This window comes from Pelophylax lessonae (genome assembly GCF_965119305.1).
Source record: "Pelophylax lessonae genome assembly, chromosome: 12".
Lineage (NCBI taxonomy): Eukaryota > Metazoa > Chordata > Amphibia > Anura > Ranidae > Pelophylax > Pelophylax lessonae.
In genome coordinates, this window is record NC_138779.1 from 91,673,600 (window position 1) to 91,698,415 (window position 24,816).

Below are 24,816 nucleotides of genomic sequence, written 5' to 3' on the forward strand. Positions count from 1 at the left end.
CTTGAACTGGCGACAAGGTCTCTTTAGTGGCGGTTCACATTTGTGTGATGCGGGAACGCTGCGAATATACAGCGCGTTCCCGCATCGCATCCGCACCCCTGGCAGTTCACAGTGCCATATGCAATACGCTGAGGGTGTCAATTGAAAGTTAACGACACCCCCAGATCAGATCGCATATCGCAGTGCGATCTGAAAGTTTGCACAGAATCGCATCGCACTAGTGTGAACCACCATGCGATCCGATTCTGCTGCGGACCAAAAAAAGGGTCCTGTGCGTGTTTCAGTGCGATTGCGGTGCGAATTCAGCCATACAAACTGTATGGCTGAATTTGCACCACACAGAGATCGCATGTAATTTTAGGAGCAGTGCGCTCCGAATTACATGCGATTTCTGTGATCGCACAAATGTGAACCGGCACTTAAAGTTGTTTGTAAACCCAATCAATAACATTTTACATAAACTTTAACATTTTAATTCAAAAATAATTTTCAATACTTTTAAATCAGCAACTTTCATTAACCACTTAAGCCCCGGAGGATTTGGCTGCTGAAAGACCAGGGGGTATTTTGCGATTCGGCACTGCGTGACTTTAACGGACAATTGCGTGGTCGTGCGACGCTGTACCTAAACGAATTTGACGTCCTTTTTTTCCCACAAACAGAGCTTTCTTTTGGTGGTATTTGATCACCTGTGCGATTTTTTGATCATGCGCTATAAACAAAAAAAGAGCTTCAATTTTGCAAAAATAACAATATTTTTCACATTTTTTTATATGAAATTCCCCAAAAAAAAAAGTAAAAATCAACATTTTCGGCCAATTTGTTTTATGCTACATATGTTTGGTAAAAAAAAAAATCGCAAAAAGCGTATTTTGATTGGTTTGCGCAAAAGTTATCGCGTTTACTAACAAAGGGAAAGATTTTTGTCATTTTTGTTTTTTTTTTTTAATGCGTAATGGCAGCGATCTGCGATTTTTATGCGGTACTGTGACATTGGGGCGGACAGATCGGACCCTTGACTGACATTTTTGACACTTTTGGGGTTACCAGTGACATTTCTACAGTAATCAGTGCTATATATATGCACTGTTACTGTAAAATTACACTGGCAGTGAAGGGGTTAACTTTATTTGAGAGGGAGGGGCTGTGTGTGTCCCTAGGGGCGTGATTCTAACTGTGATTGGCTGTGGCTTGAGGTGTAGGAACAGTGATCAACGGTCCTACATAGTAGAACCGTATGATCACTGTTTCTACACAGGGGAGAATGACAGGCGGCTTGTTCACATCAGCCGCCTGCCTTTTTCCCTCTGCACCGACGATCGCCGAGTGACCAGCGGACATCGGGTCCACCGGTCACACGCGCGGGGGTCTGTGACCGCGCGGGAGCGCGCCTCCGGGGGCGCGCCCTCGCTCCGTAGACCCTCCCAGGCTTTGCCTGTGAGGGGCTGACCGCCGCAGTAAATAGTCGGCGGTCGGCAAGCGGTTAAAAGAATACTAGGTGATCTTCCCATCCTTGTTCAGGCATTACCTGTAATAGGGTGACTGTGTTTTGTCCCTTTTAACACATATTTTATATATATATATATATACACACAGTGCTCAGCATAAATGAGTACACCCCAACAGATTTGTCAGGAAATTTTTTACTTTCCTTTCAGGATCAACTTTTTCTTTGGGACACTATACTACAATCACACCTGAGAACACATGACAGCCTGACTGAAAAATTGGACCCTGCTGTCTCCCTTATAGATTTCCTAGCACCTACCTAAAAGGGTGCTATATATATATATATATATATATATATATATATATATATATATATATACAGTGTATGTATATTGTGTGCCATAGGGGAATATTAGCTCGTGGTAGTCACGTGGTAGACACGTGGTTTAATGAAGTCCATGTAAGACGGAACTGTTTTTAAGGGCCTGGCAGCCCACTTTGATTAGAAGGATGACAAAAGTTTACAAACATGAATTTCCCATGCAGGGATTTCAGCTTTACACAATCCAAATGAAAATGCTAGCCTACCTGGCTACTCTTCAGCAGCACTGCTGCTATGTAGATACTGGTCCCTCAAACTTTCCAGGCACACAGCTTGGAGCTTCTTGGACACACACAGCCTTAAGCTCCTTGATGTACACAGCGACTATCTCTGCACAGAGATCTCTCAATGGCTCAATGGAGACTTTCTCCATCACAGAGATCTCTCAATGGCAGCAATTCCAACTGCATACCTCTCCGCTCCACCTGCAACTCTCAGCAGACCAACATTATAAGGGCTGTGTGCACTTGTGCCCACACCCTGCTGGTTGACCACAAGACCCAGACAATGGGTTGGAGATTCCGTCCCACCCAAGACTCTTTGGAATTTCCAAAATACGGAGCACCATCCACAAGTATCAAAGTCTGGAGGAATCTGCAAAAACAGTTTTCTCCTCTCAAAATTACCGCTTCGTAGTTCTGCACTCAGCAACTGTGCAAAACCTGTGTCCTTTCCATGTTGACAGGATCTTGTACTGTTACATACCCCCCGCTCCTCCTTGTTTCGACCCAGTAGAGGGCATTACACATGAACCTATCACTTCGGTTGGGAAACCTCTGTGCCACATAGGCCCAAACCTTTTTCTGGGTATATTTCTAGGCTCACCCGATCCTGAATCTCAGTGGGGTTCTACTGTTCTTTACAATAAACCTGGGCCTATTCTCATTTTCTGAAGGTGTGCTGTCTTTCTTGACCAATCTCCCCAACCTGTCCTGAAGCTATATGAAACTCATTATGTTTAAAGCACAGCCACTTTCCACCTCATGTGAACCATCTCTCAATATTCCTCTGGGTTCATCAACCTTACCCACAGCAACAAATACCTCATTTAAAGGAACACTTAGTAATGAATTACACTTTTCATGGTTACTTTCGGAAATCAAATCACCTTTTAAAGTAAAATTTAGCAACAATAAATCGCCTTCTGCACAAATAATAATAGCTTCAGTTCTTTCCTTATCAGTGTTTGCTAGGACTAGATCCGAGGAGGGACCACACACAAGCGAGCAACTATCCACCACAGGACCTTTGCACAGTTCCCCCTCACCTGTTGTCGAACACTCAATGGGCAATTGTTCTCTGTGGGCAATTGTTCTACCACTAATCAAAACATAAACCATTGCTTAATACCATAATTCCAACTGGTTGATACATTACAACGTCATAGTCACCAGTGCGATTGTTAGCAGTACTAATTATTACCTGATCACACTTTTAATACCACAATTTCTGATACCATCAGTACTATATTTCAGAGTGTTTCCAGGTACTTCAACTTGTACCTCTTTGAGGCTGAAAGCACCACATCACCTGCTCTAGGAGGCATGACAGGAACCTGGGATTCATTAGCCAATACAGTACATTTGTCTCTTCTTTACACATCACATTGTGAAAGCGAGCTTTCACTCATATTACATTGGGTAGTTTCTTCATCACTCAAGACAGGCTGCAATACACTATTTTGACCAGCTTGCTCTGGTGGCACTACTGATATACACAGCTGTATACTTTAAGCTTTGACAGATTGACCTAACCCCTTACCAACCTGGTTACACATAGGGTGGGTGAACTGCTCTCACACCCTCTTACAGCATGATGCAGACTCCCACTGTTTCACCAGAGCAGTGTCAGTGCTGTCCTAGATGGGTGGTTTAGTGAAGTCCATGTCAGTTGGAAATGTTTTTAAGGGCCTGGTAGCTCACTTAATTAAAAGGAAAACAAAAGTCCATAAATATTAATTTCTCACTCAGGGGTTTCAGCTTCACACAAAATCCAAATGAAAAGGCTAGCCCACCTGGCTACTCTTCATCAACACTGCTGCTTCAGATACTGGTCCCTCAGACCACCAACTCTTTCAGGCTTACAGCTTGGAGCTTCTTGGATACACAGTTTTGAGCGTCCTGACGCACACAGCGACTATCTCCACACAGAGATCTCTCAATGGAGACTATCTCCACACAGAGATCTCTCGATGGAGACTATTTCCATCACAGAGATCTTCCAATGGCACCAACTCCAGCTGAACTCCTTTCCACACCTGCAACTCTCAGCAGACCAACATTATAAGGGCTGTGTGCACCTGGGCCCACACCCTGCTGGTTGACACTGGGTTGGAGATTTTGTCCCACCCAAGACTCTTTGAAGTCTCCAAGCTACAGAGCCCATCCAGAAATATCTAAAAAGAAATCTGCACAATTAACGGTTCATAGTTCTGCACTCAGCAAATGTGCAAACCCTGTGTCTTCTCCATGATGACAGAACCTCATCTTGTCCCTATATATATATATATATATATATATACTGTATGTATTGTGACAGGAAGTCAGGTAAATCTGTGGATGTAGTCACAGACAGGAGATACATTTCCACCTGGTTTAGAAAGTTCACCAATTACTATAGGGTGTTGGCTGCAGAGATAGCCAGCAGGAAGTTGAAAACCATTGAGCTGTTCAGAATAAGGAAATGAAGGCCTCTATAATTTGTCCAAAGAAAGTCTAAGGATTGCTGCCTCCTGACGCTGTGTGGGCATGGGTAGAGGAGGACAGTCAGATGTGTGCCCCCTGAAAGCTGTGTGAGCATGGGGAAGACCTCCTGAAGCGATGTGCACTGAGGAGGGTAACAAGTGTGGAGACTACTCAAGGATCGTTTCTATGTGAAAAGAAACCAATGGACATTTCCTGTGTGAAGGGAAAATTAATAAAGTGTGAAGACTTCTCAAGGTGAGGTCTTGAACTATTTCTATGTGGAAGAAATAAATGAACTGTTTGCGATGTGAAGAGACAAGCAAAGGAATGTGTTCAATGTGAAGAGGAAAAGGGACATGTTCAATGGACATTTGTTGTGTGAAGAAAATACATGGACTATTGAGTGTCTGCTGTAGGATCAGCAAAGTTTGCCCAACAGTAGGTTTGAGACAGACTCCGTAGGTAGGTTCCTGTATGTGAGAAGGTAGCCACCCACAGTGGCAAGGATTTATTTTATTTATGTTTATTTTGAATTATGCTTTTTTTGGAGCTTGCACTTGTGTGAAGTAAACTGCAAGAATAAACCAAACTGTTGTTTGCAACCACTTCTCGGCTATCTCCCTGTGTAAACACACCCCCCAAAGGGGTCATCCACGCCTACCACCGAGCCAATCTCCCACATATGTTGGAGGTATGCATTGGGCAGAAGCAGAGATCCCTGCAAAGAAGTGCATATGTTCTGTGAACTTTGTCTGGTGCATGAGATTGCACAATCTATGTGTGCAGGAGAGAAGATCCTTAAAGAGAAAAAAACGTGTTTTAAAGAGACAGTGGTCTCAAAATTTTTGATGAACTGTGTCTGGTGCATGAGACTGCACAAACTGTGTCTGCAGGAAAGGAGATCCTGCAAGAGAGAGAAAAACTACAAGTTTTAAAGAGACAGTGGTCTCAAAATTTTTTGCTGGACTGTGAAAAATTTATTGTGGAATTATTGAAGATGGGGCGATCAAAACGCCTGAAAGATGCAAACATAGCTGAAATGAGAGACCGGATTCTATGGATGGAGGGGATGTTACCGCCTGAACGAGCCCCATCCATGCCTGAACAGAGTCTGCTAAAAAGAAAGGTTGTTGTCCCTAGCAACACTGGTGCAAATGGAACAGTTATGGAGACACAGTGATCTCGGATGGAAAGGGAACCCAAAATATCGGATTTTCAGCGGAGCGTTGTAGCTCAACAAAAGGCTCACCAAGAGAGCATGGCAGGCTGGAAGCAGAGACGCCAGCAGCCAATGGAAGCCATCGGTTTGGAGGAAACCGAGTATGTGTGCAGGGCTGAGATGGATGCCTTGCAACGGAAAATGGAAGAAAAGGAACACGCCCTGGAGTTGCTTAGGATGGAGCATAGAAACTTGCAGGCTCAGGTGTTACAGTGGGAAGAATCCACTGCTCTTCTTTTTTCCGAGTTACAAAAACGTGGAGAGACTATAATGGAGAAAGATACCATCCTCATGGAAAAGGAAAATTGAAATTCAGACTTTGCAGAAGCAAAGTATGTGTGATATGTTGGAGTTGCGTAATCAGCTGGAAAAAAGTCTTCAGTCTTTGGAAGCTACAAAAATAGACCTGCAGGAGGCGCAGGAACAGAATGTCGCTCTGAAAACGACATTGTCTCTCAGCAACAAGGAGAAAAGTGAGAGAGAGGCTAAATTACTGAGTACTGTGTATGAGCTCACCTCTTTGAGCAATGTGGTAGATGAATTGCGTACGAACTGTGAAAGTTGGAAAGATGAAGCCCAACGTGTCCAGCAGCAGTTAAAGGAGAAAGACGCCTGTGTGTCAGAATTACAGTCTCATTCCCAGAAACTAGCCAATGAGGTGAAGGCTCTTATGCAGGGAAAAGGAGATTCTGAACACAAGAGAAAAAAAGTAGAGGCACTGCTGCAGAAATCGCAAGTCAAGGTGTCAAAGGTGACCGATTGTGTGCTAAGCTGTCAGAGAAGGCAAACCGACTGCAGGTTGAGTTGGACAATGTCACAAATCAGCTTTCTCAAGCAGACACCAAATCTAGAGAAATTGCCAAAGATTTCTCTATCTTGGAATCGCAGCTGCAAGACACGCAGGAACTCTTACAGGAAGAGAGGTGTCAAAGGCTGAGTTTGAGCACAAAACTCAAACAAATGGAAGATGAGAAAAATGGCTTCCTAGAACAATTAAAAGAGGAGGAGGAAGCAAAGAAAAACCTATCAGAGCAAGTCGCAACATTGCAAGCTCAGATAGCAGATATGAAAAAACGCATGGAAGAGAGCGTTGGTTCATTAGAATTGTTGAAAATGTGAAAAAGAAGTTTGATCAGATGCTTGGTGAGGAGAAGACTGTGTCTGCAAAATATGCAGAAGAACGCGACCGTGCAGAAACGGAGGCGCGTGATAAAGTGAGCAAAGCCCTGTTCTTGGCTCGCTCCTTGGAGGAAGCTCTAGAGTGTAAGGTTGAACTAGAAAGAGTTAACAAACCGCTGTGTACAGAGATGGAAGATTTGGTCAGCTCCAATGATGATGTTGGGAAAAGCGTTCAGGAGCTAGAAAAGTCTAAGCGAGCCTTAGAACAGCAAGTAGAAGAGATGAAGATTCAGTTGCAGGAACTTGAAGAGGAATTACAGGCAACAGAGGATCTGTCCCAAAGAGGGGATATTGTGCCTGATGCAGTTTATAAAAGGATCAGTGTTTTGGGGTCTGTCCTGAGTGAGCATCAGAAATTTGATGACATGTTGCTTGAATCACCCCTCTGGAATAAACAGTTCCTTCAAAAACTTCAAGCATTAGAAAATGTATCATTAGAGCTTCAGCAAACAAAGGAGCTGTGTAAGAAATGTGATGATTTCTCAGTTCAGGCTGAAAACCTAGCGGAGAAAACAAAAGCGGAGAAAACTAAAGCAAGTGATATAAAGCTGGGAGAAAAAAGCAAACACCACCTAGTGGAGAAAACTAAGGCTGTTGGTGAAAACGTGAAGCAAATGAATTTCAAGTGCCTTTTAGGGAATATTTCCAAAATGGAACTGGTGAAAGACAGGTGGCAGAAGTTTGAGCATGATCTTGAGATACATTCCATGTGGAGTTCAGATAGAGAAAAGGAACTAGGTGACCTTGTGCGGTCAAATAGTTCAGCAGAGATGCAATTCAACCGAGGCAAGGAAATGCTGGGGGAGCTGCAGGGGAAAAGTGGTGCAATGGCAGAAGGTGCATTGAAGAAACCTGTAATAGACTGTGTTGCAGTTCCATGCTTCTTCACTGATGCAGAGAGGAGGTCTGTAATGGATACCACCCAGATCGCTGGGTTCAACTGTCTACGGCTAATTAATGAAGCTACTGCCTTTGACCCATATGATGGTGGAAGGAAAGTTGATAAAGTACAGACATTTCTTGGAACAAAGCTAAGTGAAGCAGAGGTTCTCAAAGTGTTGTGGAAATCATTTGTTGATTGCATAGAGAAGCGTCTTAAGAATGTTGAAGACTTTAAGACTAGCAAAATTGAGTTGCCTATGGATCACGGTCCTCCATGGCTGATAGGACAAACTTGTATGCAAGACAAACTTGAGAAGGAGCGAAATGATGCCAAAAATGCAGTTGAGGAATGTGTATATGAGATGAGAGACAAACTGTGTGACATTTATGAGAAATCTGTCAATGAAGATGACAGTAACAGTTTCATCCGGAAGCTTGAGGATACTAGGAGGCTTATCAGTGAGAGTCAAGAGCAGTGCCTGACACATGCGTGCCTGGAAATCTGTGTCCCAACCCGAGGGTTGAAACAAGAGGGGGGGGTATGTGACAGGAAGTCAGGTAAATCTGTGGATGTAGTCACAGACAGGAGATACATTTCCACCTGGTTTAGAAAGTTCACCAATTACTATAGGGTGTTGGCTGCAGAGATAGCCAGCAGGAAGTTGAAAACCATTCAGCTGTTCAGAATGAGGAAATGAAGGCCTCTATAATTTGTCCAAAGGAAGTCTAAGGATTTCTGCCTCCTGATGCTGTGTGGGCATGGGTAGAGGAGGACAGTCAGATGTGTGCCCCCTGAAAGCTGTGTGAGCATTGGGAACACCCCCTGAAGCGATGTGCGCTGAGGAGGGTAACAAGTGTGGAGACTACTCAAGGATCGTTTCTATGTGAAAAGAAACCAATGGACATTTCCTGTGTGAAGGGGAAATTAATAAAGTGTGAAGACTTCTCAAGGTGAGGTCTTGAACTATTTCTATGTGGAAGAAATAAATGAACTGTTTGCGATGTGAAGAGACAAGCAAAGGAATGTGTTCAATGTGAAGAGGAAAAGGGACATGTTCAATGGACATTTGTTGTGTGAAGAAAATACATGGACTATTGAGTGTCTGCTGTAGGATCAGCAAAGTTTGCCCAACAGTAGGTTGGAGACAGACTCCGTAGGTAGGTTCCTGTATGTGAGAAGGTAGCCGCCCACAGTGGCAAGGATTTATTTTATTTATGTTTATTTTGAATTATGCTGTTTTTGGAGCTTGCACTTGTGTGAAGTAAACTGCAAGAATAAACCAAACTGTTGTTTGCAACCACTTCTCGGCTATCTCCCTGTGTAAACGCACCCCCCAATGGGGTCATCCACGCCTACCACCGAGCCAATCTCCCACAGTATATATATATATATATATATATATATATATATATATATATATATATATATATATTTATATACATATATATTGTTTTTAGTGAAAGCAAGATAACTAATGGTAGACAATCCAAGAAAACACTGCTCTGAAGTGTACTCTTTCTTGGGTGAAACAAGTGGAATTTACAGCGGATGATATGACAGCTAGCAAATTCTTACAATAAATTTTTACTGTGATGACATACCCGGAGTGCAGCCTGTCAGCTTTTGGACAAGATAGTTATTGACTACATACAACAGCTATTCTGTTATTTTTTTCAAACCTATTTAGTACGATTCCACTACACATATAAAATCTGCTAAAGGCATTGAGGTTTTTTTTTTAATGTACCACTTATTTATAAAGTTAAGCCTTTACTAGCCTTGATGTGTATTGAACACTATAAGACTTTGCACATGTCGCAGTTTATTTACTGAAGTTTCTTGGCTGCAAGTCCCTGGCTGGTCAACAGAAAGGAGATACTAAATATTTGTTGGTGTAGAACAATCCAATGGTTTGGATGCCATAAAACATAAAGCCTTTTATGTCATTCTTTGTACCCTGTCACATGTTAGCAAAACAATTATTTGCCAATGTTTGGAAAGTGATTAATATGAGCACATAGGGATTCTTTGTTTTGACAGCCATTGCATTAAGATGTATGACTTATTTAAAGTAAATGTAAATCCTAACCGAAAGGTTTGTCTAAGCACTATGTATCATAAAAATGTCTTTTAAATAAACGACTTGCCTGTTCTTTTTTTTATTCTTTGTTGCATCTAATTGCTGCCTCTTTGAAGCCACTTAGATGCGTGTACTCTAGTGATGGCTGCATGGACTCCACTCATGGTGACAACAGTGGACCATACCAGCATAATGTTTGTTGAAATGGCCACTTGTATTTTCTATCAAAGGCCCAAGTGACAGGGTGACAACATACTGTAGAAGCACCATTGGGAGACAGGGACAGACAGCTGTCACCCTGAAAAGCCTGAACAAAGACCTTCATGGCAAGATCACCCTGTATTATTTTAATTGAAGCTACAGATTAAACATATATTTAGATATTTTTGAAGTTGTGTTCATTATTTTATGGTAACTCACGGTATGTTTCTCATCAAAATGTTCAGCTTACATAAAAAAAAAAAAAGCATAATTAGGAAATAATTAACTATTGACAGCTTCTGTTTATCATTAATCTTTATTTTTCCCCATTAAGTTCTATTTTTTCCCCAGCATAAATGGCTTTATTTTAAAAAGGCTACTTATGCATAATAGTGAAAATGCTGCATTTGGTATTCTTTACTGAAGTAACCCCAAACTCGCTAATGAAACAATTTAGAGATTACAGAGCTCAATGCATGTCTACAATATGCAAGCCTTAAATTAAATTTGTAATGACTTAATAATATTATATCTTAAGCCATGCAATTATAAATTTCTCTATCTACACTAAACAGCATGAGCGGACGCATCTCCCACTATATCTATTGTATCCAGAGTTGTATAAAGTACTCGAAACCCATACTTGAGTAAAAGTGCAAGTGCTCGATCAAAAAGTGACTTGAGTAGAAGTGGAAGTGCTCAATCAAAAAGTGACTTGAGTAGAAGTACTAAAGTATTCAACATTTTTTGTACTTAAGTATTGCAAGTAGTTTTTTTTTTTTTAATTTTGCTACTCAAGTACTGAAAGTAAAAGTACAAGTAGTTTTTTTAAAAAAAATTGCTACTCAAGTACTGAAAGTAAAAGTACTGTGTTATGTAATTATTAAAGAAAGAAGTCAAAAGTTTGAACATCATATTGTTTTTTATTATTTCAAATGCAGCTTTTATTTATACATACAGTAGCATTTATTTTCGTATGCGCTGATAATACACATGTTTTGAGCTTCATGAAACCTGCCATCTACTGTTCTGGCAGTGGTAATTTTTATAATTGTAACGAGTAACTATGCAGCACAAAAAAAAAATATTGGAGTAGAAGTATTGAAATCATTGAAAAAATGTAGTGAAGTAAAAGTGGAAGTAGGAGAAAAAAATTCTACTCTAGGAAAGTACAGATACCGCCTTTCGGTACTTAAGTACAGTAGTGAAGTAGTTCTACTTAGTTACTATACATCTCTGAGTATCCTGACAGCTGGCATCGACTGTAGAAACAGCCAAAAAGTGCCTGCACCTAATCAGGAAACAATTTTCTGCTCCTCTACTTTCTATCTTTCAAATGGCAGAGTAGTGCAAACAAGGTCGTCCACGGGTCAAAATGCAGCCAGCGCTTTAGGAACCACCTGAAATTCCCTCAATGGGTGACCAGCTTTAGTTTCTGAGGCTGGGAGGTCAGCTGCCATAAACATGATCTTATTTCCTAATCCCAACACACAGAATAACTTACAGTTAGACGATCTGTGTGCGAATCACCACACCAAAGCACTCCAAAGAAACTCCTCAGCCCTGTGGTGTGGTTTGGTGCCGAAACCCAGGAGCCCCCTCCTGCTCCAAGCAACATGTAAGCTAGAAGAATTGGGCTGAGCGCCAATAACATGCAAAAAGTTCAGTTAGTTTTAATGAGCATGCAGATAGAGTGTACCACACACATTGAATAACCTCCAACCTGAGGCCACACTCTCGCACGTTTCACCCATTTCGGGGCTTAATCATAGGGCATTAGGCGAAAGTGTCCATGTAATGGGCTCCCCAACCCACTGATCTTTAGCTCACCAGCATCCCCTCACTGCTTCTTCCACTACCTTGCCCAGAGTTTTTACAGGTATAGGGGAGTGTACCCAGAGACAATATCTCTTCAAATGAGCTACAGAAGTTCCTTTAAACTAACCTGAATCTGTTTCAAGCTAGGAAACAGCCACTCATTAGTGGGAACATCACATAAATATTAGGGAACAGAAATGGATCTTTCGTCCACTCTAAAGTATTTCCACCTTTTTTCATGGCAGATTGATGTGATGTAAAGGAACAAAAGGGGATCTTCCATAAAAGCAATATCATTTAAAATAATATTATATTATATTAAATCATATTAAAAATATATTATATTATATTATAAATTGCTGGGATCCTGGAGAGTTAATGCAATAGGGAAATGAAGATGGAGTTTTCATACAGTCAATACACAGTATCTGCATACCCTTGCTGAGTGTGTCCTAAAGACATGCTGGCCTGACCTAAATCCAATAGAACAACTCTGGGACATTATGTTTCCGTCCATCCGACGCCGCCAGGTTACACTTCAGTCTGTTCAGGAGCTCAGTGATGCCCTGGTCCAGATCTGGGAGGTAATACCCCAGGACACTATCTGTCGTCTCATTAGGAGTAGGGATGATCGAACGGTTCGGGTCGACCATCGGTTCGACCCGAACATTGGATGTTCGATATTCGGCCGAATACCGAACTTTTTGCGGCAAAAGTTCGGTATTCGGCCACCAGAACCGCCCAAAATGCACTGGGACAGGAACTGGGCTTTAAAAGCCCGTGATTGGCCCAGAAACGTCTGCAAAAGCCAATGAGGGGGCAGGAGTCTCCTAGGAACGTGATTGGAGTGACTACGGGGACCAGAGGCCAATCAGGAGTGAATACGCCCCACACTATATAAGATGGCCCCGCCTAACCCCTAGCACAGTTATCCAGAGCCTGTTGAAGAGAGTTGAAGCAGTTCTGTCTGACTCCTGCTTGCTACACTACATTTCCTACATATCGAGTGGTTCTAAAGCTCCATATAGCAGAATTGTATTTAGCTTACAGCCAGTGTAGTTAGATACAGCGATTGTGCTGGTTCTTAGAGTTAAAAAAAAAAAAAAAAAAAAAACTTAAGGGACAGTGTCAGTCTTCTGCTGTATGGAGCTTTCTATTTAGTGGAAAGGGATATCTAGTGTAGTTAGGGAACTTTGTACTACATTAGTTAGATTTGAAAATTTAGTTTCTGTAGGGAAAGTGTGAGGGTTCTGTTTAGTGAGCACGTGGCACAGTGCTGCTCTATCACAGCAGGTATACGTGCTTGCTAGGCAGCAAAATACAGTGACAACTTAACGCCTGTTGTTCAAAGCGTTAGGTGCACTGTACAAAAGCCTTTGCAACTGTGCGTGACACGCAACTGCTGTGCTGTATCCAGCGACAACTGTGGGTCGCATAGCAGTGTGCGTTTTTCACCGCACACAGTTGCCAACGCATCAGTGACAACCTAACGCCTGTTGTTCAAAGCGTTAGGTCCACTGTGCAAAAGGCTTTGCTACTGTGCGTGACACGCATCTGCTGTGCTGTATCCAGCGACAACTGTGGGTCGCATAGCAGTGTGCGTTTTTCACCGCACACAGTTGCCAACGCATCAGTGACAACTTAACGCCTGTTGTTCAAAGCGTTAGGTGCACTGTACAAAAGCCTTTGCAACTGTGCGTGACACGCAACTGCTGTGCTGTATCCAGCGACAACTGTGGGTCGCATAGCAGTGTGCGTTTTTCACCGCACACAGTTGCCAACGCATCATTGAGAAATATGCCTGGTAGACCAAGAAAAGGCATACGTGGCCCTGCTGCGGAAAGGGGCACAGCTTCTAGGGTGTCTAGAGGCAGGGGTGGACGTGGTGGTCAGTCCTCAGCCAGGCCACCATTTGGATTGTTCTCCGGCAGTGGCCAAGCTATACGTCCACAGTATGTACAGGAGGTGGTGGACTATATGAACAAACCCTCATCATCGGCATCATCTGCAACTACAGTGACCCAGGCAGAGAAAAGTGGTCAGTCTTCTGCAGTTGTCAGAACAAATACAGATGAGTCCATGTCCACCTCATGTCCTCCCTTAGACCCAATTTCAGACATGGCAGAGGAGTCAGCTGAGCTGTTTGACCACAGTGTCGGCCATCTACTCCAGCCTGATGCTCAGTCCTTTATGGAGTCTGATGTTGGGTCTGAGTTTGAGGAGGAGGCAGAGCAAACAAGAGGGGAGAGCAGACGGCCCGCTCCATCTAAGGCCGCACCTGTTGTCTCCCAGGCCAGGCCTGATGCTCAGTCTTTGATAGAATCAGATGTTGGGTCTGAGGTTGAGGAGGAGGCAGAGCAAACAAGAGGGGAGAGCAGACGGCCCGCTCCATCTAAGGCCGCACCTGTTGTCTCCCAGGCCAGGCCTGATGCTCAGTCTTTGATGGAGTCAGATGTTGGGTCTGAGGTTGAGGAGGAGGCAGAGCAAGCAAGAGGGGAGAGCAGACGGCCTACTCCATCTAAGGCCGCACCTGTTGTCTCCCGGGCCACTATACACACCTCATCTTGCTGGGCCTTTTTTGAGACATCCCATGCAGATAAAACAGTTGCGATCTGCAAGATTTGTAAGAAGGGTATAAAACGTGGCAAAAATGTCAACCACCTGGGTACAAGCTGCCTAAACAGGCATTTGACAACCCACCACTCGGCCCGTTGGCAGGAGCATTTAAAGAACCCACAAAAGGGCCAAAGATTGGTCAGTCGGCCTCCTAGTTCTCCTCGCGCTCCTCCTCATGCTCCATCTGCTCCACCTGCTCCACCTGCACATCAGTCTGTTCCTGGCCCTGCTATAGTCACTCGTCACCTGTTGGCAGCCTCCACTGGCAGGGATGATGATATAGCAGGCAGTGTCGCATCTACCTCCAGCACACCACCAGCTGTATCATCTAGACGCCAAATTTCGATTCCACACATGCTGGAACGAAAAAAAATGTATACTCCCCGCCACCCACATGCCCAGCGTCTAAACAGTAGTTTGGCTAAACTACTGGCTCTGCAACTATTACCATTTAACCTGGTAGAGTCTGCTCCCTTCCGTGACTTCGCAAAATGTGCAGTTCCACAGTGGCAGGTGCCAAGTCGGCATTACTTTTCCCGTAAGGCCCTGCCATCCCTATACCAACATGTGGAAGGCAATGTAGTGTCATCCCTGGCCAAGTCAGTCAGCCGTAAGATACACTTGACGGCTGACACTTGGTCAAGCAAACATGGGCAGGGACGGTACATTTCTGTCACTGCTCACTGGGTGACACTGCTTGCCAGTGGAAGGGATTGTAGCCAGGGCTCGGTGCTGCAGCCAGTGTTGCCCCCACGTCTGCAAACAGCTGGTGGTGTCGCTGATCCGGGTAGATCGATCACTTCTACCCCCTCCTGCTCCTCCTCCTCTACCTCCTCCATGCCCTCCTCTGCAGAATGGTCCTTTGAATATGATGAGATACCACGTAAACGTTCAAAGGGCTATTCTATGTCTCAGGCCAAAAGGTGTCACGCAGTGCTGCAGCTTGTGTGTCTAGGGGACAGGCAGCACACTGCCCCTCAGATTCTTGGGGCTCTGCAGGCACAGGCCCAGAGGTGGTTGACACCACACCAGCTGCAGCCAGGGATGGTGGTTACTGATAATGGGTCAAACCTCCTGGCCGCCCTTCGTCAGGGAAAGTTAACCCATGTGCCATGCCTGGCGCATGTCCTGAATCTCGTGGTACAGCGGTTTTTGAACTCGTACCCGGGAATGCAGGATGTGCTAAGGATGGCAAGAAGGGTGTGCAGTCATTCAGGCGGTCGTACAGTGCCACTGCACGTTTGGCCGAAGTGCAGCGCGAGTTTCACCTGCCGGTACACCGCCTCATCTGTGACATGCCCACCCGCTGGAACTCCACCTTGGCTATGCTGCAGCGCCTGTACACGCAGCAGAGGGCCCTCAATGAATACCTATGCGAGTACGGCACCAGCACTGGCTCTGCGCGCCTGGGCTTCTTTTCACCACGGCAGTGGCTTTTGATTAAGGATGCATGCGCTGTCCTCTCGCCATTTGAGGAGGCCACAAGGATGGTCAGCCGGGACAGCGCATGCATCAGTGACACCCTACCGGTACTGTTTTTGTTGGAGCACACTCTGCGTGGCATTATGGACAGGGCACTGGAGGCAGAGCAGCAGGAGGAAGAGGAGGACTTCCTTGCCTCTCAAGGCCCCCTTTATCCTGAGAATCCTGACCCCATTATGCCTAGCTCCCAGAGGCCCGAGCAGGATCCAGGGGTGGAAGAGGAGGAGGAGGACGATTCTGCGGGAACTTTTGCAGGGTTTGAGGAGGAGGAGGAGGAAGACATGCGGCAATCTGCAAGGCCTAGTTTGACTCCCTCGGGACACTTTGGAGTAGTACGTGGCTGGGAGGAGGAGGAGCCCGTTGAAGATAATGTCGTTATGAGTGACCCCGAGGAGTCAGCTTCTCAGGCCTTCGCTAATTTGCGACGCATGGGAAACATCATGCTCCAGAGCCTGCGAAAGGACCCCAGAATCAAGGCCATTAAAGAGACTAACCACTATTGGTTGGCCACCCTACTTGACCCCCGGTACAAGTGTAAAGTCTCGGAGCTTTTCCCATCCACCCATAGAGTCCACAGGATCAAATCCCTTGAGGACAGTCTCAAGAGGAATCTGGTGAACATGTTCCCCGACTCCCGTAGGGTGCAGGGGCGGGGACAACCTACCATGGATTCTACTGGTGGTCACGAGAGGAGCGTTGGAGAAGGCGTGCGGTTGACGGATGCCTTTCGGTCTTTTTTTAGTCCTCACCGCCCAGGCCTCTCAGCTGCCACATCGCATCGACACCGTCTGCATCACATGGTGGACGATTACGTGAGGGCACAAAGTGACACAGAGGGCTTTTCATGTGACGAATCCGATCCACTGGCATACTGGGTCTTAAGATTAGACCACTGGCCAGAACTGGCCCAGTATGCCATGGAGTTGTTGGCCTGCCCTGCTTCCAGTGTCCTATCGGAACGGGCATTCAGCGCAGCAGGAGGATTCGTCACAGACCATCGAACTAGACTCTCCACCGACTCAGTCGACCGTTTGACATTCATTAAGATGAATCAGTCGTGGATATCAAGCTTTGATGCACCTGATGCAGACCTTGTAGACTAGGCTATCGTTGTGATGTGGCAGTTGAGCCTCAGTTTAAGCCTGGACCATGGTGCCACCCTCAAACCCTCCTCTCATTCTCTTTACGTTCACAGAACCTCATTTTGGTTATGACAAAAACGACAATGTTTGCGCACCTGTTCCACAGGTGCACACCTTTACAATTTTTGGGCCTCCTTCAACACCAGCTCTTTGGGGTTAAGGTGGGGAGGCTATGCTAAAACAAAAACGACAATGTTTGCGCACCTGTTCCACAGGTGCACACCTTTACAATTTTTGGGCCTCCTTCAACACCAGCTCTTTGGGGTTAAGGTAAGGAGGCTATGCTAAAACAAAAACGACAATGTTTGCGCACCTGTTCCACAGGTGCACACCTTTACAATTTTTGGGCCTCCTTCAACACCAGCTCTTTGGGGTTAAGGTGGGGAGGCTATGCTAAAACAAAAACGACAATGTTTGCGCACCTGTTCCACAGGTGCACACCTTTACAATTTTTGGGCCTCCTTCAACACCAGCTCTTTGGGGTTAAGGTGGGGAGGCTATGCTAAAACAAAAACGACAATGTTTGCGCACCTGTTCCACAGGTGCACACCTTTACAATTTTTGGGCCTCCTTCAACACCAGCTCTTTGGGGTTAAGGTGGGGAGGCTATGCTAAAACAAAAACGACAATGTTTGCGCACCTGTTCCACAGGTGCACACCTTTACAATTTTTGGGCCTCCTTCAACACCAGCTCTTTGGGGTTAAGGTGGGGAGGCTATACTAAAACAAAAACGACAATGTTTGCGCACCTGTTCCACAGGTGCACACCTTTACAATTTTTGGGCCTCCTTCAACACCAGCTCTTTGGGGTTAAGGTGGGGAGGCTATGCTAAAACAAAAACGACAATGTTTGCGCACCTGTTCCACAGGTGCACACCTTTACAATTTTTGGGCCTCCTTCAACACCAGCTCTTTGGGGTTAAGGTGGGGAGGCTATACTAAAACAAAAACGACAATGTTTGCGCACCTGTTCCACAGGTGCACACCTTTACAATTTTTGGGCCTTCTTCAACACCAGCTCTTTGGGGTTAAGGTGGGGAGGCTATGCTAAAACAAAAACGACAATGTTTGCGCACCTGTTCCACAGGTGCACACCTTTACAATTTTTGGGCCTCCTTCAACACCAGCTCTTTGGGGTTAAGGTGGGGAGGCTATGCTAAAACAAAAACTACAATGTTTGCGCACCTGTTCCACAGGTGCACACCTTTACAATTTTTGGGCCTCCTTCAACGCCAGCTCTTTGGGGTTAAGGTGGGGAGGCTATGCTAAAACAAAAACTACAATGTTTGCGCACCTGTTCCACAGGTGCACACCTTTACAATTTTTGGGCCTCCTTCAACACCAGCTCTTTGGGGTTAAGGTGGGGAGGCTATGCTAAACAAAAACTACCATGTTTGCGAACCTGTTCCACAGGTGCACACCTTTACAATTTTTGGGCCTCCTTCAAAGCCAGCTCTTTGGGGTTATGGTGGGGAGGCTCCGCCAACACCAAAACTACCATGTTTGCGCACCTGTTCCACAGGTGCACACCTTCATAATTTTTACGCCTTCTTCAACACCAGCTCTTTGGGCTTACAGTGGTATGGCTCCGCCAACACCCAAACAACAATTTTTGCGCACCTGTCACACAGATGCATATCATTGTAATTTTTTTCCTTACAAAGGCAATTATTGCTTTCATTACCAGCACTTTCATAGGGATATGGTGTCAAGGCATCGTCCGCACCACCAAATGCCCAATTTTTAAGCATCCTTTACTTCTATTCAAAGTCAAGAGACAACAGTATTCATCCAAAACATCTCTAATCTTGTTCACTCTGCACTACATTGTGGCCCCTACCCCTAACCCTCAATGTATCCGTGCATATATGTCTGTTTCTTGTGAGATTTCAAGTTAAAGTGCACCAAACACCATTTTACATGAAATAAAGTGCAATTACATACATCTTTGGACTTCTTGAAACATTTGGTAATAAAAGCCCCATTGTGGAAATACACCCGTTAATTATATGCACATTTAAAGAGACAGCACCTTTTTCCAAAAAAAACTCTAATCTTGTTCCCAGTGCACTGCATTATGTCCCCATCATACACATTGGCTGAGCCGTTGATTAGGAGCAAAAGAAAGGTGCGGTTAAGCAAAAAAGTCATTTTTGAAGGTTTGGTATGCTGTAATTCTGGTTCTGGACATGCTACAGAGCTGAAACTTCACAAGTACACCTTTTAGACCCCCCAGACACTAAATCCAAAGAAATCTCTTTTTTTTTTTTTTTTTTTTATTTTTTCAATAATTGGCTATCTTAAAAAACGACAATTTTTAAGAACTTTTTTTTGTGTGATTAATAGTCCCTGGGGCATGACCCAGAACCCTAGGCACTTTTTAGGGGCATTTATTGGGTTTTAGGGCTTAAAAATTGTGTTTTTTGATTACAGAAGTTCGGGTCCCATTGATTTCAATGGGGTTCTGAAATCCGAACCGAACTTTCGTGAAGTTCGGGTGTTCTGGTCGAACCGAACTTTTCAAAAGTTCGATCATCCCTAATTAGGAGCATGCCCGACATTATCAGGCATGCATTCAAGCATGTTGGGCTATACACACTACTGAGTACCATTTTGAGTTGCTGCAATGAAATTTCAGAAAAATAGACTAGCCTGTTGCATCATTTTTTCACTTTGATTCTCAGGGTGTCTTTGAATTCATCTCTCTGTAGATTGATCATTTTCATTTCCATCAAACTATATGGCATCCTTTCGTTCCTAACACATTACCCAGTCCATATCAGTATAGATATCCAGCATGATATTTTTTCCCATTGAGATGTGATGTGTTTTCAAAGTGTTCCTTTAATTTTTTTTGAGCAGTGTATATATATATATATATATATATATATATATATATATGCTACTGTAAAGAGTAAATTCATCCCCTATGTATTTTTTTTTAAATCTGCTCTTACCTTTTCCATTTTGCCCACAATAAACAAACTTACCTGCCTAGCGAATCCAGCATTATGCTGATATTAGTACTGCTGTCGCATGCTACGTCCTGTGCGACCATCTTTTTTTTTTACATCTGGAGCCAACTGTCTTTCCTGAGTTCTTGCAGCCAGCTCCCTGATGACATACCATGGCATACACCCTGTAGAATACTCAGAAGCCTCCTGGATACACAATGTAAGAATCCCAGGACTGGAACTGGGGGATGTCATTCTTACCTAGGCAAGAAAAATGCAAATGCAGGGCTCCATCATTTTTAAAAAAAAATGCATTTACCAAGTAAAAAATAATTTTGTGCTTGAGTAAAAGGCACAGGGAAGATGTTAGAGTATGCAAGGTAGGTGAACAGGATGAAGGTCCACTTTAATCACTATGTCCTGGAACAACTCTAAAGTAGGGTCACCAGACGTCCCAATTTTGCTATTGCTATTGTCCACCTATCGCAGCTCATACTTTCTGCATATGAATGCATAATAACAATGCAACAATCTTTTTATTATACGTTTTAAAATATTTTATTCATATCTATTTCTCCTTAAGGGATGATCTCGGCTGGACCCCTCTACACTGTGCAGCTTCAAACGGTCACTTGGCCACAGCAAAACTTTTGATCCAACGGGGAGCTTCCCTGCATATCCAAGATGCCTCAGGCTGCACCCCTCTCCACCATGCCGCATGGAGTGGCCACACCAACCTGACTGAAGTACTTCTTTTGCGTGGGGCCCATGCCACAGCCCTTACAAAGGGAGGCCTCACAGCTCTGCACTTATCTGCTGCCAATGGACACACACTCATCACCCAGCTATTGCTAAAACAAAACCTGGACCCGTGTATAGGTGATAACAACCAATGGAGTCCTTTGCATTGGGCCACAGTGAGTAATCATGTCCATATCATGGAGCTGCTCAGTGACTATGGGGTCCCTCTAGCACTGGAAGCTGCTGGGAATCTGACCCCACTACATATTGCTGCAGAGACGGGAAAACTAGAAGCTTTGGACTACCTGCTGGAAAAGGGAATTGATGTGAATATTCAAGACCAGCTAGGCCGGACTGCGCTGGCTGTGGCAGCCAATAATGGTAACTTGGAGGTGAGTAAATAAGCAATAGAGCTAGACAGATTATGGCAAGGAACTCTCATTTCTGTAACTAGGACGACTGAATTCCCCCACACAAAGAACAAGATGTACTTAATTACAGTACACAAGGAAAGAAAGACAGGTAATTAGTCGTGGCAGACACTGGCCTCTTGTAAAGATGCCTTTGATCTGGACAAAGGAGAATAAAAGCACGTGCAGAAACATATACTGGCACGTTGTTAGACAACACAGAAGGTTAGAGAGGCATGTGAAATACAGTTTAGTCTCTTCATTTATTTGTCTTTTTGAATAGGGAAAGGGAAATAGAAATGTAGTCAGCTTTATTGCTGTCTCTCTCCCTTTTGGAAAGGCTTCTCTTCAGTTCTAGTGACGATGGAATATAATCAAATGAAACGCTCAATGACTAACATTTTATGCTGAATTTGCCTATAGCTGGGTTACTCTCAAAATCTACAGTATGTCTGGGCAATAAACAAAAAAGCAACAAAAAAATTTATATACACTACAGCAGTGTTTCTCAACTCCGGTCCTCAGGGCACACTAACAGGCCAGGTTTTAAGTATTACCATGGGGAGTTGCAGACTAGAATACTGCAATCACTGAGCAGCAAATTATATCACTTGTGATGTATTTCAGGTTTCTTGCAAACCTGGCCTGTTAGTGTGCCCTGAGGACCAGTGTTGAGAAACACTGTACTATAGTATATATAACGTGTTTCCCCGAAAGTAGGACCTACCCTGAAAATAAGACCTATCTCTGTTTTCTAGGATGGCTGCAATATAAGCCCTACCCCAAGAATAAGCCCTGGTTAACCTGTTAATGGCCGCCCGCCGGTGGCGCGCTCCCGCCCCCACTTGGCAGCGGGGACTCAGATGCACGGGCCCGGCGGCTCAGATTGCCACCGGCCACCCACAATCGCTCCCTGCTAAGAGAGAAGGACGGTCAGCTGTTGTAAACACAGCTGACCATTCTTCTCTCTGGAATGATCACAGAGCACCTGTGATCCTTCTATATAGGATCACAGGTCTCTGTGATCATTTCAAAAGCCCAACCCCCATACACCCCCCTAGGCTTACGTTTAACCCCTTGATCACCCACTGTGTTAACCCCTTCCTTGCCAGTGTCATTATTACAGTAACAGTGCATATTTTTAGCACTGATTACTGTAGTAATGTCACTGATCCCCCCAAAAGTGTAAAAAATGTCAGTTAGGGGTCCAATCTGTCCACCGCAATGTTGCAGTCCTGCTAAAAATCGCAGATCGCCGCCATTACTATTGAAAAAAAAAAAAACAATAAAAATGACATAAATCCTTCCCCGAGTTAGTAGACGCAATAACTTTTGCGCAAACCAATCAAAATACGCTTATTGCGATTTTTTTAACCAAAAATATGTAGCAGAAAACAAATTGGCCTAAAATAGTAAAAAATTTAGATTTTTAATTTTTTGGGGGGGAATGTTATATAGCAGAATGTAAAAAATATTGTTTTTTTTTTTTTTTTTCAGAATTGTCACTCTTTTTTGTTTATAGTGCAAAAAATAAAAATCGCAGAGGTAATCAAATACCACCAAAAGAAAGCTCTGTTTGTAGGAAAAAAAGGATATAAATTTTCCATTAAATTAACGCAGTGTCGAATCGCAAAAGATGGCCTGGTCATTAAGGGGGCAAATCCTTCCGGTCCAGAAGTGGTTAAAGTCCTTGTAAAATCATGTAATCCACGCTGTAAAAGGACTATATAGTGTCCAGTGTGTGTCTTTATGTAACATTATTGTAGAAAATATCTTATTTACAGTGCCGCTGGGCACTCATGTGACCCACCGGAGCTCTCCTCCTTTCCTCCCGCCTGACGTCTCCCTCTGCAATGCTCGGAGCAAGGCTGACATTAGCGGTGCTCAGAGTGGGGAAGAAGAGCTCAATCGGGTCATGTGAGCGCCCAATGGCACTGTAAATAAAGTTTTTTTCTACAATGCTAAATAAAGACACACACTGGACATTATATAGTCCATTTACAGAGCAGATTAAATGTTTTTGAAAGACTTTAACTAGGGTATATTTTGGGGATAACAGAGATGCTTACTCCTGAGATGACAGGGAGGGAGAGAGGGAGAGAAGACAGAGGTCACATAGACCATCCCCTGAAAATAAGCCACAATATATTTTTCATAGCCAAAATTAATATGATTAAGACCCGATCTTATTTTCGGGGAAACAAATATTTATACAAAAACTATTACAGCAGTAAGTAAACACTGATACAAAGAATCCAAGGTGGCACCTTGTGAATGACTGGTGTGATGATGTCACGCTGCTTCACCCAGCTGACACGTTGCGTCCTTGTTTTTCTCAAAGGTCATTCACAAGGTGCCATCTTGGATTCCTTGTATCAGTATTTACTTACTGCTGTTGAGCCTAAGAAAGTTTGTAAGTGTATATTTTACTCCTTTTTATAATAAAAATCACAGTTTTACACTATGGGGTTTAATTCTGATTTTTGGATGGCCATTTACCGGAGATTTGTTTAACCAAGGGGTGGATGTGAGTAGACTTTGCTGTGGAGCATCCGGGAAAAAAAATGTCATTGTATTTAAGCGTTATTTGACCTCCTGTTTATACAAAGAGGTCCATCGCATCAAGTGAGCATATGCCCTCAACATTGCAGTGGTGGTATTATGCACATTGCATTGAAGATTTCGTTCTTTTTTTAATTATAGTTATTTACATTTTTTAAATTATAAATCATACAACCGTATACACAAAGCACACACAAATCAGTAGATCAGCATTAGTAATCAATACTCTAAAAAAAAAAAAAATGTTAGACATTCATCGCAGAACATTACAACAGTATGAGATACAAAGCTAAGCAAACTTATGACAGCAACCAATCCCCTTAAAAAATACAATTAAACTCTTCAGGGTAATGACAGGCAGGACCCTAGAGGAACGTGATACTCCATCTCTATAGTCACATTGCAAGGGTATTAGGGCAAAGGAAATGTACAGTAACCTCAGACATGGAGTAGAAGGGCAATAGTACCAGAGGTGGGGGCCTTGAGTCTTATGACTTGACTTAAGTCAGACTTAAGTCACCAGTTTGAGGACTTGAGACTTGCTTGATTAAAATTAATAAAAGACTCGACTTGACTTTGACTTGGTATTCATGGCTTGAGACTTGACTTTGACTTGAGACATATGACTCAAAATGACTTTACATTTTTAAGTTATTAAATATTTGCATTTTCTCAAGATGTGTTAAAGCAAAATGAATGTTCCTGTTATGTTTCTGACCCACAGTCACTTAAAACACCTCAGTGTGTTCTGATTTTTAGGACACTTAGGACTGTTTAACAATGGAAAAACTTAACATGTTTTTAGTGACTGTGATGTTTAAACATGACCGGAGGAAGGCTTTTGAGCTGTTTGGGCATTCAAAGCGTTACTTACTACTTAATATGCCAAGAAAAAAGCACTAAGCAGTTTTGGTAATGTTGAAAATAAAACAAAACCTTTCCTGACCACTGACTTTTAACTTATTTAAAGGTGAAAATTGGGGTAGATCAGTATTTTGACTTGATTTGTGACTT

At 43.6% G+C, this 24,816-nt stretch overlaps 1 protein-coding gene across 1 annotated transcript in view; it reads left to right on the top strand.

Annotated features, from left to right (window-relative positions):
* The window catches only part of ANKRD65 (ankyrin repeat domain 65), a 48,101-nt gene that overhangs the window by 16,337 nt on the left and 6,948 nt on the right, over positions 1–24,816 (top strand). Inside the window, exon 3 of the mRNA XM_082273238.1 lies at positions 20,673–21,222. Within this exon, the coding sequence (XP_082129364.1) occupies positions 20,673–21,222 (550 nt within the window). The remainder of the gene's footprint in view (positions 1–20,672; positions 21,223–24,816) is intronic.